Genomic DNA, 18,925 nt, shown 5'->3' on the forward strand with positions numbered 1-18,925 from the left:
TTTCCCTGCAGCTTTGTTGGGGTTCTTTCCTAGTTGTGTCTTTCTCCCTGATTCAGCTCCACCTTCCAAGCTCATCCAAAGCTCCGCCCTGTCTTTCTCGGGAGCCTCGGGCCCACTCTTCCGGCCGCCGAGTAGCATCAAGGCGCCGCTTTCCGGAGGCTCCGCCTCCTAGACACAAGCCCCGCCCATACCGGCCTATTCTTCCTCCGTCGCCCCGCCCCTGCCCATAACTGCGGGCCCCTGCGGCTTCCGTGGCGTCCCTCGGGCTCCGAGCCCTGCCCCCAGCTCCGCCTCGCCTGCGCTCCCGCCCCGTCCCACCCCATCGCCTTCCACAGAGACTAAGGCTAGGTCCCCACCGCAGCCGCCGCGCCAGCAGGAGGGAGGGAGCAGGAGGCGGCAGCAGAGGGGGGAGGGGAAGAAGGGCGGGCTCCTCACGCCCAGCCTCGCGCTGCTCGTCCGTGTTCGCAGATTCGCCACAAACGGCCCGAGGACCCCACCCCCCACCCCACCCGCTTCCCACGCGGCGACTTCAGTCTCCAGAAACTCCCCCTAGACCATGGAGGCACTCCTCTGAACCTATGCGGTGTCCAGACATCTTTTCCAGGCCCAGAGGATGGTCGTTCGCGTCTCGGCGGACCGGCGGGGAGCCGTGGCGAAAGTGCGTCTATGCAGCGCCACGGGGCCGCGTTTACCCAGGCGGACGCCGTCGCCGTCGCTGCTTCTGCTGCTGCCGCTGCCACAGCCTTTGCCGCCACGGTCGCGCTGCCGCTGTCCCTGTGCCGCCTCCGGGAGCCCCCCTTATTGTCCCGGCGGTACCGGGTTCCCTGACCATTAGACCCCAAAGCTCGAGAAACACGAGGGTGCTTGCGGAATTGCGACACTGGGGCGCCGGCGGGACCGGGAGCGGCAGGGGTCAGCGCGGGAAGCCGGGCCAGAGCGTGCGGGACAGGAGCCGGGGTGGCCAGTTCCGCGTCCCGGAGTTCGGGTTTCCCCTTCCCGGCCGGTCTTTGCCCGCTGGCCTCCCCACGCGGGGTCGGAGCCCCGGCGGGCGCCCCCGGCGATGAGCCCGGACTGGAGGTGGCCGGTGAGTACGTGCCGGGGCCGGGCGGCAGTACCAGTGGAGAAGGGGCCACCCAGGAGGGGCGTGCTAGACGCCTCCTAGCCCCTTGGGCGGGGAGAATTGACAGACCATTCGTTTGCGGCGAGCGTCCGCGGCAACAGTGTGTGTCCTTTGGGGTTGCCTGGGCCACTGGCAGGAGGGAACCCTTGTTTGACTTGTTACACTTTGACAAAAAGGAAGCGGCACAGCATCCGGGAGACCGTGCTCGGGCACCGCGGCCCTGGTCCCACCCCCTTGTCCCTTACTTCCTTCAGCTCCTGGAGTTCCTGGGAGTAGATGCTTCCTCCATACCTCTGGGCACCAGGGCTTTCAGAGCTAAGTTCTGGTCACACCTTTGTGCCTCTGACACCAGGTCCCTGGGGGCACTGTGCCAGTTCGGGAACCAGGCCAGCAAAGCCAGAGTGGCAGCGTTCACCAGGGACCCGGCTTGGAAAGAGTTGAGCTTGTTTGTGCCTATAATTGGTTTCGTGTTTAAAGGCACAGCAGCAGCAGATAGGAAATAGAAGTGAGTTGGAGTTGAATGTGTAGCTTGGAAGTCAGAGGCCGTCGACAGAGGGACTAGAACTGCTCACTCTCGTGGTTAAGCCTCAGGAGGAGAGGCTGAAAGTCAGTGTTTGTCAGGGAAGTCAGGCAGGCCTTGTATTGGGGAACCCAAGCACTCTAGTTCACCTCATCCTGAGAGAAATTGGGGCAGTGGCTGACTAAGCTGGGCTCTCTGGGGTTTGGTGCCATCTGCTGTTGCTACTCACCCAGAAACATTGGGGTGGGGGAGGGTTAGCCCTTGAAAACTCTGGAACTCAGTGCCTAGATTTTTATTTTCCTGTTTGTGCCCTTAGGGCCTGGCACTTGGTAGGTCCTGGATTAATGGAGCATGGATCTGTAAATGAGGAAATAAGTGTAGCCTGTGCTGTTTTCTCTGGGCAGATGGCCGTTTTCACATGGTTCCTCCCTCTATCTCCACCCAGTTCCAGGGCTGGAGTGAGGGTCTCCATAAAGACCTCAGTAATACACTGCCTGTGCAGTCCAGTGGTTTCTGTTGGACTCTAGGACTGACCCATTGGCCACTCACTCAGACTCACACATAGGCAACTTTTATCCTTAATCTGATCTCCCTCAACTTCTAATCTGGTGGTCTCATTCAGTTATTCATTCAACAGGCTTTTCATTTATTTGTCAAGGCTTGAGAGTCTAGTGCTTGCTAGGAACTGGGAATTTAGAAATAGATAGGTCTGGTGTCTACTGAAGGTCTCTCAGGAGATTGGGAGAAGACAGAACTGGAAAATGCCACCCTGGAGGTGAGAAGAGACTGCTGTAGAAACAGTTTTTCCATGGGAGAGTCAAAGAAGTCATAGTAAAGGTGTCATTTGAACCAGGTTTTGAAGAATTTGTAGGAGCCCACCAATCAGCATTCCTAATAGCCTTTGTACCTTGAGAGATTGTAACATTTAGGGAATGGTAGGCTGCTGTGTGTGGACAATTGTACTTACTGAGAAGAATCTAGAAAGGACTAGGACTAGAGTGAAAGGAATCCTGTGAATGTTATCCTAGATAGCTTGAATATTATCCTAAGAAGCTGGGGGAGCAGTGGGAGGCTTTTAATCATGTCATTGGTATGATCACTGCTACTTGGAGAGATTTGGCTAAAAGAACCAAGACATAGGCAGGATGACCAAGCAATAGGTCTAGAGGACCTGTGCCAAGACCTTGGTACAGGAGCTGGCACTTGGAGATGCTCTAAAGAGAGGCTGGTGACCTTGTGAGAAGGAAGACTGGAGAAAGTAGGCTGTATGGTGAAGGGACTGGAAGCTCTTGTCAGGTATGTGCTAACTGATCGGTATATTCTAGATGTGACAGCATGGGGGTGGACTTTGATGTGAAGACCTTCTGCCACAACTTGCGGGCAACTAAGCCACCATATGAATGCCCTGTGGAGACCTGTCGCAAGGTTTACAAGAGTTACAGTGGTATTGAGTACCACCTGTACCACTATGACCACGACAGCCCACCGCCCCCACAACAGACCCCACTGCGCAAGCACAAAAAGAAAGGGCGCCAGTCACGACCAGCCAATAAGCAGTCACCCAGTCCCTCTGAAGTCTCACAGTCACCAGGCCGAGAGGTGATGAGTTATGCTCAGGCCCAGCGCATGGTAGAGGTGGACCTGCATGGCCGTGTCCACCGCATCAGCATCTTTGACAACCTGGATGTGGTGTCGGAGGATGAGGAGGCCCCTGAGGAGGCTCCAGAGAATGGCAGCAACAAGGAGAACACCGAGACACCTGCAGCTACACCTAAGTCAGGCAAGCATAAGAACAAGGAGAAACGCAAGGACTCCAACCACCACCACCACCACAGTGCTCCCGCCAGTGCTGCTCCCAAACTGCCTGAGGTGGTGTATCGTGAGCTAGAGCAAGACACCCCTGATGCACCACCCCGGCCCACTTCCTACTACCGGTAAGGCCACCACCACCTTCTACCTCTAGCCCTGCCGAGGGAGTGAACTGTCCCTTAGCCCTGTAGACCCATGCTAGGTCCTGCATTCAGTGCGTTATAGCCATCTCTTCTTCCCCCCCTTTTTAATTTAAATAAGGCTTGGTTTGGGGGTTTTGGATTTTGCAGGGGGCTTGTTTGTTTGTTATCTGTATAAGAGTCCTGGCTGTTGTGAAACTTAACTATGTAGCCCAAGCTGGCCTTGAATTGACAAGCGAGCCACCTACCTCTTGCTTCCTGAATGTTCTCTGACATTGTACCCAGCTATAGCCACCTCATTATTCTCAGAACTCTCTTAAGCAGTCATTGTTCTCATTTCAGAGAGTGCCAGGCCTGTCAAAAGTCACTTGCTAGGCATCTCTGAACTGAGCTTGAAACCCAAGTCTCCCGAGCCTCAGAGCTGCACTGTTGCCTTGCACCCACCATCTCAGCTATAATGTTTGACCCTTTCTACCTTTTCACTGCATGGCCATGTGCTCTAGAAACCTCATCTGCACAATATGTGCGGTGTTCTTCCCTAGGGCAGGAGACATTGGCTTCAGAAGGCCCTAAATGCAGGTGATAAATCTGTGATGTAATTTCCCTACTGTTATGTTAGTGTTACCTGTCCTTTAACAACTCTGTAATCAGTATTTCCATGTTGACATAGTACCTCTCCAATGGCTCTTTTATTTATTTCTTTGTATTCCATTCCTTCTAAGAGCTAGTCATAGTGGTTCCTATTGAAGTTGCCGACATTCATGGTTTAAAAAAATCTTTTCATGTTTATTTATTTGTGTGTCTGCACATACACTTACATCATAGCACCTGTGGAAGCTAGAGGACTACCTGTGGAGTCATTTCTCTCCTACATGCAGGTCCCAGGTCCCAGGATAGGATTTAGGTCATTGGATTTGATAGCAAGCACCTTTACCCATTTAACTGTCTTGCTGGCCCTGAAGCCACAGACAAAATAACATAATAAAGCTAATTCGGTTAACATGAAAAAAAAAGATGTACAGTGTATGGACAATGGGTGGTGAACTATATGTAGAAATCTCAGCCACAGGATGTTATCAGAACCATGTGTAAAACCCACTTGGAGTCCTGGCCACCAAAGCTAAGAAATCAAGTTTGTTCGTTTATATTTATTGTAAAGGCTCTTGTGTAAAAAGTGGTTTTTACCTAAATATGCAGTCCACTTGATATTACAGTAACTGCCTGGGAATACAATGACACAATGTATTACATATATTACTTTTCTCTCACTTGTCCAAGTTTTCTCCTTTTATCGGTTCAGCTCTGTTCCCCCTTTCTGGTTTTCTACTCTTTTCTCTTGGAATTTACTACCATACGTCTTTACCCCCCAACAGGCCTCTCTTTGGACCTTCCTCTCCTCTAATGGCTCTTGGCATGCATAATCTCACAGGCAGTCCAGCCCAACTTACTCATCTGCTTCTCTTCCTCCCCCACACAGTCACTTTTCTCCTGGGATCAGCTCTTTTCTCTAGAGGGGCAGTTTGCAGCTAGTATGTTGCAGTCCGTTGGGGGTTATGTTATTGTAATTATCATAGTTAGCAAAATTCCTCATGTTTTGAAAGTGACTTTTGTAAAACCTTGAGAAGGTCTGAGGTCATCACTCAAATAACATTTTCCCTTGCTCAAATTCCAGTGCACTTCATGAGGGGGAGGGAGAGGGTGGTGTGTCAGCTGTTGTGCCAAGAATTGTACATGACACACTGCCCACCTATCTGTGCCACAGTCTGTAATCTGGGAGCCTGTGGGAGTATGTTGTGTACCATCACATACTGTCATGTGTCAAGGCAGAGGACCAGGCAAGACCTGATGTTTAAGAGAACTAGTGCAAGCCCTAGAACCATCCAGCTACTGCACACCAGCTCTGATCATACCCATGTTCCAGGATCACGAGTTGAACTCACCTTGGGTAAGAGGGAAAGGGCTATGGAAGAAGCTGCCTCCTACACACATTTTAGTCTCCCTCCTCCCTGCTACCCCCAACATGCCTTTCAATTGAACAACACCGAGTATCTATTTCTGTATAGTGAATCAGACATGATCCCTGCCTCTGTCTAGAGAAGGAGTTAGGCACAAACAGCTATAATTCAAGGCAGAGTGGGTTAGGGCTATACAAAAGCTAATAATAAAGTTGACATTTATTGAATAGTTGCTCCCTGTGAAGCACTGTTCTAAGCAGTGTCAGGCAGATCATATTAGCATTGCCACTATAGAGAAGGAAACCAAGACTCAGAGGGCTTAAGACTTAAGGTCATATACTGTCATACAGAGACCAGGCAAATGGCCTCAGAGCTTCTATGCGTCTGACTTGCTTGTATTCGTTTCCCATGTGGAGAGAGGAATTAACATTCTGCTGTAACATGCTGTGTACCACATGACTTAGCTGCTCCCCTATCCCCTTAGATGCAGGGCCTTGTGTATCCTAGGCTAGCTTCTGACTCACTGTGTAGTAGCCTTGAACTTTTGATTCTTCTGCCTCTAACTCTTGAGTGCTAGGATTTACAGTTAGGCCATCACACCTGGTTTTATGGGGTGTCAGGGATTGAACCAGGGCTTTGTGCATGCTAGGCAAACAGTGTACTGACTGAGTATGTCCCCAGCTCTTTATCCATTGCCTTTTGCAGTGTCATTTAAAGTTATCATTTACTGAATATAGTAAAGCTTTGATGCAGGGCAGAGCAGTGATGTCCTGACATGACAGAGTGGCAGTGACAAAGTTTAAAACCAGGTTTGTTAAGAGCCAAAGTCCTGTTCTTGTCTTGTACTCTATAGTTGATAATGCTAGGGTCTAGGTGACCTAAGGCAGGGCAAGGTGGGTGCCTGTTGTGTCACAGCAACCTGGAGCAGCCCCTGCTCTAGGCCTGCTGGCTTGGAGCCTGAGTGCCAAAGTGGATGTGAAAAGGCTGGGGCCAAAGATCAGATGCTAGCTCTGTCACTCCTTGGTGCTATCTGTTATAGATTATTAACAGTTTTTCTCAAAGCTTCACTTTCTTCATCTACAAATAAATAAGATAAGAACACTGATCTGCTAGCTGTAATAGAGAATAGATGTAATTTGGCCTGGTGCCTGACCCATAGTAAATGCCCAGCCAGTCATAGCTATTATTGTCTTTCAAGGCTATCCAGTATGTAGCTTTTGGAAGACTCCTAGCACCTCCTGAAAGAAGGTTCATGGTGTCTTTGGTACTTGTCAACTTTGCTAAAACAGGCCTGTATTCATCTGCCAGTGTTGTCCAAAGAACTGCCTTCTTCTGACTATACAACCCCCATACTCCTATGATGGACCCTCATTGTTCCAACATTTCGCCTTTTAAGGGGTCTAGCTGAGCCTCTTTGCTTAAGGGAAGACAGCATCATATGACAGCCGCAACATGAGTACTAGAGAGGTAGGCTTGTGTTTATGATCTAGCTTAAGGGCACTTTCTTACAAGTAAGCTAAGGAAGTTAACTTCCCCCACATTTAGGTTTCCTTTTCTGCAAGACAGAAATTCTAGTAACTATGAATATGGGGTGAAGGTAAGGCTAGAAGGAGACACGCGTACATGGATCTTCAAACTACCTGTGTGCACTTCAGGTACATCGAGAAGTCTGCAGAGGAGCTGGATGAGGAAGTAGAGTATGACATGGATGAGGAGGACTACATCTGGCTGGATATCATGAATGAGCGACGGAAGACCGAGGGAGTGAGTCCTATCCCACAGGAGATCTTTGAGTACCTAATGGACCGGTTGGAGAAGGAGTCCTACTTTGAGAGTCACAATAAAGGTGACCCCAATGCACTAGTGGATGAAGATGCCGTGTGCTGTATCTGCAATGATGGCGAGTGCCAGAACAGCAATGTCATCCTCTTCTGTGACATGTGCAACTTGGCTGTGCACCAGGAGTGCTACGGTGTCCCCTATATCCCTGAGGGCCAGTGGCTGTGCCGCCGTTGCCTGCAGTCACCTTCTCGTGCAGTTGACTGTGCTCTGTGCCCCAATAAGGGTGGTGCCTTTAAGCAGACAGATGATGGCCGCTGGGCCCACGTGGTGTGTGCCTTGTGGATACCTGAGGTCTGCTTTGCCAACACAGTCTTCCTAGAACCTATTGACAGCATTGAACACATCCCACCAGCCCGCTGGAAGCTCACCTGCTACATTTGCAAACAGCGGGGCTCTGGAGCCTGCATCCAGTGCCACAAGGCCAACTGCTACACAGCCTTCCATGTGACATGTGCCCAGCAGGCTGGCCTTTACATGAAGATGGAACCTGTGCGGGAGACAGGTGCCAATGGCACCTCCTTTAGTGTCCGCAAGACAGCCTACTGTGACATCCACACACCCCCAGGTTCTGCTCGCCGCCTGCCTGCCTTATCCCACAGTGAGGGTGAGGAGGAGGAGGATGAAGAAGAAGATGAGGGTAAGAGCTGGAGCTCAGAGAAGGTTAAGAAAGCCAAGGCCAAGTCCCGGATTAAGATGAAGAAAGCTCGGAAGATCTTGGCAGAGAAGCGGGCAGCAGCACCTGTGGTGTCTGTGCCCTGCATCCCGCCACACAGGTACATGGGCAGCAGTGGGCAGGAAGGGGAGGGGAGAAGCTCTGAGAGGGATTGTGGGGCTTAATTAGAGTTGCCTGCTTGCCTTCCCATCAGAGTTGCTTGAAAGTGAAAAAGAAAGTAAAAAAGGTAACCTTAAACCAGGTGGTGGTGGCACACGCCTTCAATCCCAGCAGAGGCAGGCGATCTCAGTGAGCTTGAGGCCAGCCTGGTCTACAAAGCGAGTTCCAGAACAGCCAGGACTGTTACACAGAGAAACCTTGTTTTGGGGGGGGGGGGGCATCTTAAGTCACCTACCTGACTTTTGCATTAGGCACCAGAAACTCTGAACCTTTATCTAGCAGATGGAGCATGTATTTAAGCTGCCCTTCTTTTTGATGGTGCGGTTTGTTAAAATGAAGGATCCTCTGAGGAAAAGTGATCCTCCAATGAAAGAATGAGTGAAAAGTGGGGAGGAAAAGGCTCAGAAAGTTATGAAGGGGCTGGGATGCAGCTCAGTTGTCAGATGGCACAGAAATAAGTGCATAGCATGTGTAACTTGATCATGCACAGATGCTTCAGTGTCATCTGTGATCCTAAGGGCCACCTTCCCATGTTGTCTGTGCCCTGTGGAGTGCTGCTCAGTCAGGCTGTGATTGTCAATTGTTTTTAGCTGTCTTGTGTTGTCTGGTTGACTTCACTATAGGTTTCTGTCCCTGTAATTTATCTTCTCTTGATCGTACCAAAAAGGCCAACAGGTGATGGGGTACATTATCTTCACCACAGGCTCAATCCGAGAGGTCAGAGTCTAACTGTGCCCTGGGCTGCTGTGGCTAAGCAGACTTAAGAGGCTGACTGACACTGTTCCACTTAGTGATGAGAGCTTGGTTTCCTTTCTGCTGTGTTGTACCACTCAAGATACTGTTAATTATGTCTTGAGCCCAGAATTCCAAGCTGCTCCTTCCCTTCTTCCTCTTCCTTGTTTTCTTTTTGAGGCAGAATCTCTTGTAGTAGGCTGGGCTAGAACTCCATATAGAGCCAAAGATTACCTTGAGCTTCTGGATCCTTTTGCCTCCATTTCCTAAGTGCTGGGATTACAGGTGTGGGCTACTTACTATGCTTGGTTTTCCAGACATTTCTGGTAAGCATCATAGCCCCTATTTGTCCTCATTCAGGAACTCTTACAGGCAGTCAGGACCTAGCAGGTTTTTACTTTGTTCCCTGGTTCCCAGACTCAGTAAGATCACCAACCGCCTGACCATCCAGAGGAAGAGCCAGTTCATGCAGAGGCTACACAGCTACTGGACTCTGAAACGACAGTCACGGAATGGGGTCCCACTACTCCGGCGTCTGCAGACACACCTTCAGTCTCAGAGGAACTGTGATCAAGTTGGGGTACCGTGTCTGAATCCCTATGGGCTGTGGAAACTAGTACCAAAAGGGCAAGGATCAAAATTTGTAGTGATAGCCTCCAGTATCAAAGAACTTAGGATTTTTTTTCACCTTTAAAGTAACCCCAAAGCAGGGTCAGCATGAAATCTATATATTACCGGGTTGATGGAAAGGCATTGTTCCTGTGTGCTCATTAATTCAACAAACATACTGAACATCATTGTGTTAGACCCTGGTAACATGTAGATGGAGATACTACTGATAAACTACTGGGCTTCCTCCTTGGACTTGCCCTGGCTTTGTCCTAGGTTTCCTGCACTCCTCTTCTGGCTCACCATCTGATGCCCCTTTTACCTCTACAGAGAGATTCTGAAGATAAGAACTGGGCCCTCAAAGAACAGCTCAAGTCCTGGCAGCGGCTCCGGCATGACCTGGAGCGAGCTAGACTGCTGGTGGAGTTGATCCGCAAGCGAGAGAAACTCAAAAGGGAGACGGTGAGTGCTCCTGGGCCAGCCCTGGTTCTTCTCTCTCTCTCTCTCTCTCTCTCTCTCTCTCTCTCTCTCTCTCTCTCTCTCTCTCTCTCTCTCTCTCTCTCTCTCTCTCTCTCCCCCTCTCCCTCTCCCTCTCTCCCTCTGTGTGTGTGGGGGGGGTAGGGGGAAGGAGGCACCAAAGCCCATAACAGCATTGAGTGTCCTATCACTATGTGCTTTTAAGCCTGTGGGAAGCTGAGTATCAAAGGATCACAGAATCCTAACCTCTGACTCAGGCAGCTCAGGCCAGGAGTTCAAGGAGGGGGAACCAACGTGGATAGAGACAGCTTTCTTTCTATGGGGCCTGGATGAGAAAAGCATGTTCCTAAGCCAGTAGGGACCATCTCCTTTGACCTCTGCTGGGGGACTGGCCAGGGCCTGGCTGATCTAGCCCTTTTGTGTGCCAGATCAAGATCCAGCAGATTGCCATGGAAATGCAGCTGACCCCTTTCCTCATCCTCCTCCGAAAAACCTTGGAACAGCTCCAAGAGAAGGACACAGGCAACATCTTCAGCGAGCCGGTCCCTCTGTCTGAGGTAACCGAATTGGACGAAGTAAGAATCCCTTCCCCTCGCTCCAACTTCTTTCTCCTCTTCTCCCAGTTGGACCCCTGCTGCAGGTCTGGCCCAGGGACTAGGTGGGGACCTAAACATAAAAGGTTTGGTGGCTCTGGGGCAGGATGAACTAGAGCCACATCTGCCACCTGGACTCTTGTCCTTACCACACCCCAAGAACTCAGAATGGGAGGCCATCTTCACTCCTTCGCCAGAGTCTGCCAGATGAATAATCACAAGGCAGAAAGATTAGAATGGAAACTGTAGAAGGTTCAGATCTAAAGAGCTAGCTCTGAAGCACTAGGTCACTTTTCTCTCTGAAAGGTATAAAACGAAACATCTGAGGCAGCAGCCATACCACAAACCTTATGATAAGCAAGAACAACAGTAAGAATACAAGGCAGTACAATCTTAGAGAAGTCTCATGACTTTTTTTTTTCTTATTAAAGCTGCTCATGGTTCCAGGAAATAGATTTATCTGCATTTTCATCACCATTTTCCAGGAGAGGAAAATAAGGCCCAGAGAAGTTAAGAGACTACCATGGTCACACAGCTTGTGACTAGTGAAATCAGGATTAGAACTTCCCTTGTACTACATGCCTGCCTCTTAACTGTGGGGGGAAGAGGTTGCTAGATGCATTTCAGGGGTGGGAGGGCTGTTAAGAGTAGGATTTGGGAGAATAAGAACAGATCTCCACTTAAAGACACTTACCCTGCTCTCCCAGGTACCTGACTACCTAGACCACATCAAAAAGCCCATGGATTTTTTCACCATGAAGCAGAACTTGGAGGCTTATCGCTACTTGAACTTTGATGATTTTGAGGAGGACTTCAACCTCATTGTCAGCAACTGCCTAAAGTATAATGCCAAGGACACCATCTTCTACAGGGCAGCAGTGCGACTCCGTGAGCAGGGTGGCGCTGTGCTCCGGCAGGCCCGGCGCCAGGCAGAAAAAATGGGCATTGACTTTGAGACGGGCATGCATATCCCTCACAACCTGGCTGGAGATGAGGCCCCACACCACACTGAAGATGGTGGGTGATGAGTCATCTGCATGCATAGAGGCCAATGCCAGAGATGGACAGCTTTCCAAAAGTCCCTTCCTGGGAGCAGGCAGTACAGGCAAAAAGCAGCTGAGCAGCAGCAGGCTATCCCCAGGAATGCTCCCCAAGAAGCCAGACAGGGTGAATGGATAGCTGGGCCACCATTCTACATACTAGTGCTGCCATTTGTAGTGCTTCCTGGGAGAAGCCAATGGGAAGAGTGGGTTCCTGCTGCCTGCCCAGGTTCAGGGGGCCCAATGGGCTGCCCTGAGCCTGACCTTTCTTCCCCCAACTCTCCCTGGCAGCAGAGGAAGAACGGCTGGTCCTGCTGGAGAACCAGAAACACCTTCCAGTAGAAGAGCAGCTCAAGTTGTTGCTGGAGCGGCTAGATGAAGTCAATGCCAGCAAGCAGAGTGTGGGCCGTTCCCGGCGTGCAAAAATGATCAAGAAAGAGATGACAGCATTGCGGCGGAAGCTTGCTCACCAGCGGGAGACTGGCCGGGATGGGCCTGAGCGTCATGGCCCGTCTAGCCGGGGCAGTCTGACACCCCACCCAGCAGTCTGTGACAAAGATGGACAGACAGACAGTGCCGCAGAAGAGAGTAGCAGCCAGGAGACAAGCAAAGGTCTGAACCCCATAGCAAGATGGACCCCAAAGCAAGTCAGATTTTGGCTCTGCAGTACATACTCAGACCTGCTGTCCCCTAGGTAGAGGTCCTTTCTGCATAACTAGCTGCATTTTCTCCTTCATTCCCCAGTCAGAGGCCTCTTAGCTGCCTTTCTGGCTCTTGGTATGAATTGTTCTGAATCCTCAACCCCAAAATCATTCCCCCAATTCTAGACAGAGTAATTATCCTATATTCCCAGGATGTGACCCTGGACATCTACCCTTCATTTTCATGTCAGGCCCCTCACCAACTCTCCTTCTCTCTTTCTCTGCTCCAGGCCTGGGTCCCAACATGTCCTCAACCCCCGCACATGAGGTGGGCAGGAGAACCTCAGTTCTGTTCTCCAAAAAGAACCCGAAGACAGCTGGACCGCCCAAGAGGCCGGGCCGGCCCCCCAAAAACCGGGAGAGCCAGATGACCCCCAGCCACGGAGGCAGTCCTGTGGGGCCCCCCCAGCTCCCCATCATGGGCTCCCTGCGGCAGCGCAAGAGGGGTAGGAGCCCCCGGCCCAGTTCGAGTTCAGACAGCGACAGTGATAAGTCCACAGAAGACCCCCCAATGGGTGAGCCTCATCATCACCCAGCCCATCCCCCCAAGAGTGAGCAGAGCTACCCTTCTTCCCAGTATACTTTCTTTGAGTTCTCCCTGTATTTCCCTATAAAAGACAGCTAGACGGGCCCTTAGGAGTTCTTGAATTCTATTCCCTCATCCTTCATTTGTGAAAACTGAGACCCAAAGATACTGACCCAGTCAGGTTCCCATTCAAGTCCATCTCCCCGTATCACTTTACCTTTTCTCTTCTCTCCTTCCTTGGGGAACTTCCTGCCCTTTAAGTCCTTTGTATCTTTAGGCCAAGGGAAGGTGAATGTCAGTGTTTGGCCCTGGTAGAACTGCTCAGAGCTATCTTTGCTGGCCGGAGTTTGCAGGAATTTTTCAGCCCAGAAAGAACCTACACTCACTTCACCTTGCCTCCATACTGGCTCTGATCTACTGCTTTCTGACCAGTTGGTTCCTTCCCTCCTCCTCTTCCCTCTAAGACTTACCAGCCAATGGCTTCAGCAGTGGGAACCAGCCAGTGAAGAAGAGTTTCTTGGTATACCGTAACGACTGCAACCTTCCCCGGAGCAGCTCAGACTCTGAGTCCAGCAGCAGCAGCAGCAGCAGTGCCGCCTCAGACAGGACCAGGTACTAGCCCTGAAGATAGGATGCAGCCTTCGGGATGCCTTTCCAGGTTCTCCCATGAAAGCTGGGTGGCAGCCATTTTCATTCAAAGGAAGGAGTTCAAATCCAAGTGTCCCTACAAAATAAATGGGATGAATCAGTCACCCTAACAGAACAGAGGTTCTGTTAAGTTAAGCTGATACTTTATAGAGCAATGCAAACTGGTGCCCTGGCCCGTAGATGTACTTTATTTTGGGCACTAAGATGTTTCTGATCGCTGACTACAGATGCTGGAGAGATGGCTCAGCAGTTAAGAGTACTGGTGTTCTTCCAGAGGACCCTGGTCCAATTCCCAGCACCCTCACAGTGTAGCTCAAGTTCCAGGAGGATCTGATACCCTCTTCTGGCTTCCACAGACACTGCAAACACATGGCACACATAGAGGCAGGCAAAATGCCTGTGCAGATAAAATGGGGTGGGGGGTGTGGGAGAGATGACTCAGCGGTTAAGAGAACTGATTGCTCTCCCAGAGGACCTGAATTCAAGTCTCAACACCCACATGGCAGCTTAGAACTGTCTTTAACTCCAGTTCCAGGGCATCTGGCATCCTCACACAGTCATACATGCAGACAAAATACCAATTCACATTTAAAAAATTTTTTTAATCCCAGCACTTGGGAAGCAGAGGCAAGAGGATCTCTGTGAGTTCGAGGCCAGCCTGGTCTACAGAGCAAGTTCCAGGACAGCCTCCAAAACAATACAGAGAAACCCTGTCTCAAAAACAAAAACAAAAAAAAACAACCAAAAAAACCCCAGGGAGGTAGAATTAAATTTCTTAAAAAGCAAAATACTGAATCCACATAAAATTCTTACACTGTGTTCTCTTTAAAAATTAGAGGATGGGACTGGAGAGATGGCTCAGAGGTTAAGAGCACTGACTGCTCTTCCAGAGGTCCTGAGTTCAATTCCCAGCAACCACATGGTGGTTCACAACCATCCATAATGAGATCTGGTGCCCTCTTCTGACGTGCAGACATACATGGAGGCAGAATGTTGTATTCATAATAAATAAATAAATCTTTTAAAAAAAATTAAGAGGATCAGGGGTTGGAGAGATGGCTCAGCGGTTAAGAGCACTGACTGCTCTTCCAGAGGACCTGGGTTCAATTCCCAGCACCCACATGGCAGCTTACAGCTGTCTGTAACTCCAATTCCAGGGGACCTGACACCCTTACACAGACATACATGCAGGCAAAACACCAATGCACGTGAAATAAAGTAAATAAATTATTAAAAAAAAATCAGAGGATCAAGCCAGGCGTGGTGGTGACCCATACCACCTTTAATCCCAGCACTCGAGACAGAAGTAGGTGGATGTCTGTGAGTTTAAGGACAACCTAGTCTACAGAGTAAGTTCTAGGACAGCAGGACAGCAAGGGCTACACAAAACCTTTCTCAGAGGATCATCTGGGTGTGGTTGCTCATACCTATAACTCCAGCACTTGAGAGGTTGAAGTAGGGTTGCTGCAAACTCAAGGTTAGCCTGGGCTATAGAGTAAGTTCTAGTCTAGCCATGGCTACATATGTTCCCTGTCTCGAGGACTGAGGATGTATCTCCTTGGTGGAACACTTGTCTTAGCTTGTGTGAGGCCCTAAGATCAATCTCAGGTTCTTCAGAAGTAGAGGATCTGGCAGCTCTGGTCAGTATTGTTTATAGACAGACAGGCTTTCTGCTCAGTGACTGACAGCTCTACATTAGTCTGATTTACTAGAGTAACAAACCCCTAAAGTGTGTGAGTTGCAAACTTCATACAGTCTCTACTTTTCAAAAGTCTACATTTGAGTATTTAACAAGGAGAGGACCCCTGCCATGCAATTCCCCATTTCCCCCTCTGAATTGCATTCTAATTGTCTTTCTACAGCACAACACCCTCAAAACAAGGCCGGGGCAAGCCCTCCTTCTCTAGGGGCACATTCCCAGAGGACAGCAGTGAAGATACCTCAGGCACTGAAAACGAGGCCTACTCCGTGGGCACTGGCCGCGGCGTGGGCCACGGCAGTAAGTACCCTCACCCAAAGTCAGGGGTGCTGGGGACCCAGTTTCAAGGCCTTGCCAGCTCCTCAGCTGATGATCCGCCCCCTCTCTCCCATTCCTGTGAAGTGGTAAGAAAGAGTCTGGGTCGAGGAGCTGGCTGGCTGTCAGAAGATGAGGACTCCCCATTGGATGCTCTGGACCTTGTGTGGGCCAAATGCCGAGGTTATCCATCATATCCTGCTCTGGTAGGCCTATGGTTTCTTGTCCTTACCCCTTACTTTCCAGCCCTAGGAATGGGATTCATAAGTGTAGCTTCACCCTTTCCCTGCCAAGCTACAGAGCACGGGGCTCCTTAGCAAGTAGACTTAAAACAGATGTAGCTTGAGGACCCCAGAGAGATCCCAGTTAGTTTCTCACCTCTCGCTATCTCTTCTCTTGCCCTTTAGACTTGAAATAATATGGCAAGATCAATACCACAGTCCCAGTAACATATTCTTCAGTTATAGTCTTAATTCTTAGATAATGGTAGCTTTGGGGAAGAACTGACTTAACCAAACTGGGCTTGTATTATACCCTCAGATCATTGATCCAAAGATGCCCCGAGAAGGTATGTTCCACCATGGGGTTCCCATCCCTGTACCACCACTGGAGGTTCTAAAACTTGGGGAACAGATGACACAGGAAGCCCGAGAGCATCTCTACCTCGTTCTCTTCTTTGACAACAAACGAACCTGGTAAGAAAAGAGGGGGTGCATTTGGTGTCACCTAAAGCCATAGATATAAACACGGCCAACTGTGATGTAGGGCAGACTGCCAAGAGACACAACAACAGATTAGGTTATTATAAGGTATTGAGGGGGCACACTTAGAATAGCTTAAGCAAAAGGGTGTACTTGTCCTGAGTGACTGGCTGAGTGGGCAGGAGCTGGCAAACAACTGTAACTACAAACTAAGAGACCATCCGTGACTGGCAAATGTAGGGTGGCTCCCTCCCTGCTCACACTCAGATGTCTTCTAGACTTACTTTTCCCAGTACTTCATCTATAGTAACGAAGGGGGAAAAGCAAGCATAAACATTTCGGCTTTATACTCATGAGGCAGAGGCAGGCGTATCTCTGAGGTCGGGGCCAGCTAGGACTACACTGAGAAAACAAAAAGGAGAAGAAAATTTGGCTTTAAATTCCTCTTGTCAATTTTTTGTTAATCGCCTGCAGATGATAATCTGTATAGTCTCTCTGAAACAGCTGGGCTAGAATACCTATTTGAGGTTTTTATACCCATAAAATGCCCCGTGGTTATGCCGTAGAATTAATGTCTTCCCAGTGAGAAATCACTCCTCATACTTGGGGGGGGGGGTGTTTGCTCGCCTTTAATCCCAGCACTCAGGAGGCAGAGGCAGGCGGATCTCTGTGAGTTCTGAGACCAGCCTGGTCTACAGAGCGAGTTCCAGGACAGCCTCCAAAGCCACAGAGAAACCCTGTCTCGAAAAACCAAAATAATAATACCATGCAACTGATTCTGGCTAATGCACAAAAGGGAACCAGCCTCAAACAGAATATTTAACAACTTCTATAGGTCTTAGGCTCTCTATTCCACATACACTGTCATCTTAAATCTCTTCTAGGCCATGCTCCCAGGTTACAAGAGAGACAGGAGACTGCAAATCTGGCCACTTGGGCAGTGAGATTTATATAGCAAAGAAATTACCATAATTATTTAAGTACACCAGTGTTTTTTTTTCTGAATAGTTGTAACCCAGGGTAATCTTTCCCACTTGGCAGAATTATGCTTTCCCTGATAAGAGGTTCACTTAATGGCAGACCAGCCATTAATGATGGCTGTCACTTGCACTGCCACCTTGAGATGACCCTTAGAGGAATGCTGTTTGATATGGGAATGGGCCTAATGGCTCTTTTTACATCAGTGTTGCCTCCTTTTGTTCTGAGAGTGGAGATCAATTGGAGGTCAATCTTGGTGAACAAACATTACCAGAAACATTTTCTCAGCAACCCTAAACTGCCATAATGGTACAAAAGTTTCCTTGCTACAGTTTCTGACACCCCTGGTTAGTCTACTACTCACCTTCCAGTGATATCTGAGGAAGAAATCCTTTACCTAACTTCTACTTTGTGTAACTTAATATTTCCTAAGCAAGTCTTTTAGTAAATCCTTTATAGCATCAATTTTATTACTTCAGGTTTCTCTTGTATCAGTTATTCCTCCTCGTATAACTGAGTTATTCCCCCTACTATAACTGTTGACTGGGTTATTCTCTATATACTACACAGTCCCTTGAGAGCAGGAATACTGAGAATCAGGCATTTCTAAATGCACGGAGTGTGGATGGGCTACTACTTGTTCCCCCTGAAATCTATGCCTCATCTCTTTACCTTGTCTGACAGGCAGTGGCTGCCCAGGACTAAACTCGTTCCTCTGGGTGTGAACCAGGATCTAGACAAAGAGAAGATGCTGGAGGGCCGCAAGTCCAACATCCGCAAGTCAGTGCAGATTGCCTATCACAGGGCTCTGCAGCACCGCAGCAAGGTGCAGGGTGAGCAGAGCAGCGAGACCAGCGATAGTGACTGATACTGTCAGAGCCCAACTACAGTGCTCTGTGACCGCTCTCCTTCCCTTTGCTCACTGTCCTGGAGTGGTGCCGCCCTCTGCACTGATTAGTTCCTGGTCTTGGGGCCAGTCTCAGGGGAAGTTGGGTGGGGGAGGTCCCTCCTGCCCTGAGTGCAGCTGGACTGTACAAAACACTCCAAGGGCCCATGGCCACTCAGTGCAAGGAGAGGAGAGGTCCCACGGGTCAAAAAGAGCTCAAGACCTCATGGTGTTGTAGGGCAGGATGGTGGGACATGGTGAGAATACTGCATAAAACACACCATATCACCACCCCTACCTGCTTGTGCCAGGGGAATCCATAACTGCCTAGAGGCCTGAGGCCCTTGCAGGTGGTAAGGTAAGCCAGCATTATCCCAGCCTAGCAGTGGGATTGATGTCTGTCTAGCCTGGAAGAGGGGCACTAGGTGACCCCTCCCCTGCTGTTGTAAATACTGTAATTATTGGAGAATTTAAATTATTCTCATTTGTAACTGCGTTTCCGGGTCGCGCCAGAGTCATTTGGTACTAAAAAAGAGAAAAAGAAAAAAAAAGAATGGAGCTTGTCTCTATTTCCTTTCTTTTTCCCATAGAATTCCCCCCTACCTTTCAAACTGGTTTGTATTTATTTCAAAGGAAGAAAATATATTGATTCTTAGAAAATAAAGTCTACTTAGAATTCTTTTTTCTTGCCTTCTGCCCCGGGCAGAAAGATTCACAGGGAGAGATCTGTGCCTCATGGATGAGACATACTTGTGCCCAAATGTTTGCTGCCTACTGTGCATGCTAGGCATAAGACAACACA

General features: G+C 49.5%; 1 protein-coding gene across 6 annotated transcripts; it reads left to right on the forward strand.

Annotated features, from left to right (window-relative positions):
* The first annotated feature begins 727 nt into the window (after positions 1-727).
* On the forward strand, positions 728-18,787 carry Brpf1 (bromodomain and PHD finger containing 1). 6 transcript variants are annotated; one of them, XM_005066151.4, is made up of 14 exons: positions 731-1,084; positions 2,966-3,574; positions 7,200-8,159; positions 9,368-9,530; positions 9,890-10,021; positions 10,465-10,611; positions 11,337-11,646; positions 11,961-12,281; positions 12,601-12,885; positions 13,361-13,508; positions 15,407-15,543; positions 15,646-15,764; positions 16,099-16,253; positions 17,922-18,787. In XM_005066151.4, the coding sequence occupies exons 2-14, from the start codon at positions 2,976-2,978 to the stop codon at positions 18,103-18,105; spliced, it is 3,660 nt and encodes a 1,219-aa protein (XP_005066208.1). In that variant the 5' UTR covers positions 731-1,084; positions 2,966-2,975; the 3' UTR covers positions 18,106-18,787. The 6 variants fall into 6 exon arrangements, with proteins under 6 accessions (XP_021080501.1, XP_021080500.1, XP_012965915.1 ...); XM_013110463.3 differs by having other exon boundaries at positions 10,465-10,593; XM_021224842.2 differs by having other exon boundaries at positions 728-1,084; positions 11,964-12,281; positions 15,407-15,764.
* Positions 18,788-18,925: the final 138 nt, after the last annotated feature.

Source organism: Mesocricetus auratus, unplaced genomic scaffold, assembly GCF_017639785.1.
Source record: "Mesocricetus auratus isolate SY011 unplaced genomic scaffold, BCM_Maur_2.0 Super-Scaffold_100676, whole genome shotgun sequence".
Classification (NCBI taxonomy): domain Eukaryota; kingdom Metazoa; phylum Chordata; class Mammalia; order Rodentia; family Cricetidae; genus Mesocricetus; species Mesocricetus auratus.

What these genes read in the sequence shown, in the direction of transcription:
- Brpf1 (XM_021224841.2), top strand. Translation starts at nt 2,976, where the DNA reads ATGGGGGTGGACTTTGATGTGAAGACCTTCTGCCACAACTTGCGGGCA. An exon ending in CAGCCAGGAGACAAGCAAAG is followed by an intron (nt 12,282 to 12,600) that starts GTCTGAACCCCA and finishes TCTCTGCTCCAG; the next exon opens with GCCTGGGTCCCAACATGTCC. An exon ending in GCCGCCTCAGACAGGACCAG is followed by an intron (nt 13,509 to 15,406) that starts GTACTAGCCCTG and finishes GTCTTTCTACAG; the next exon opens with CACAACACCCTCAAAACAAG.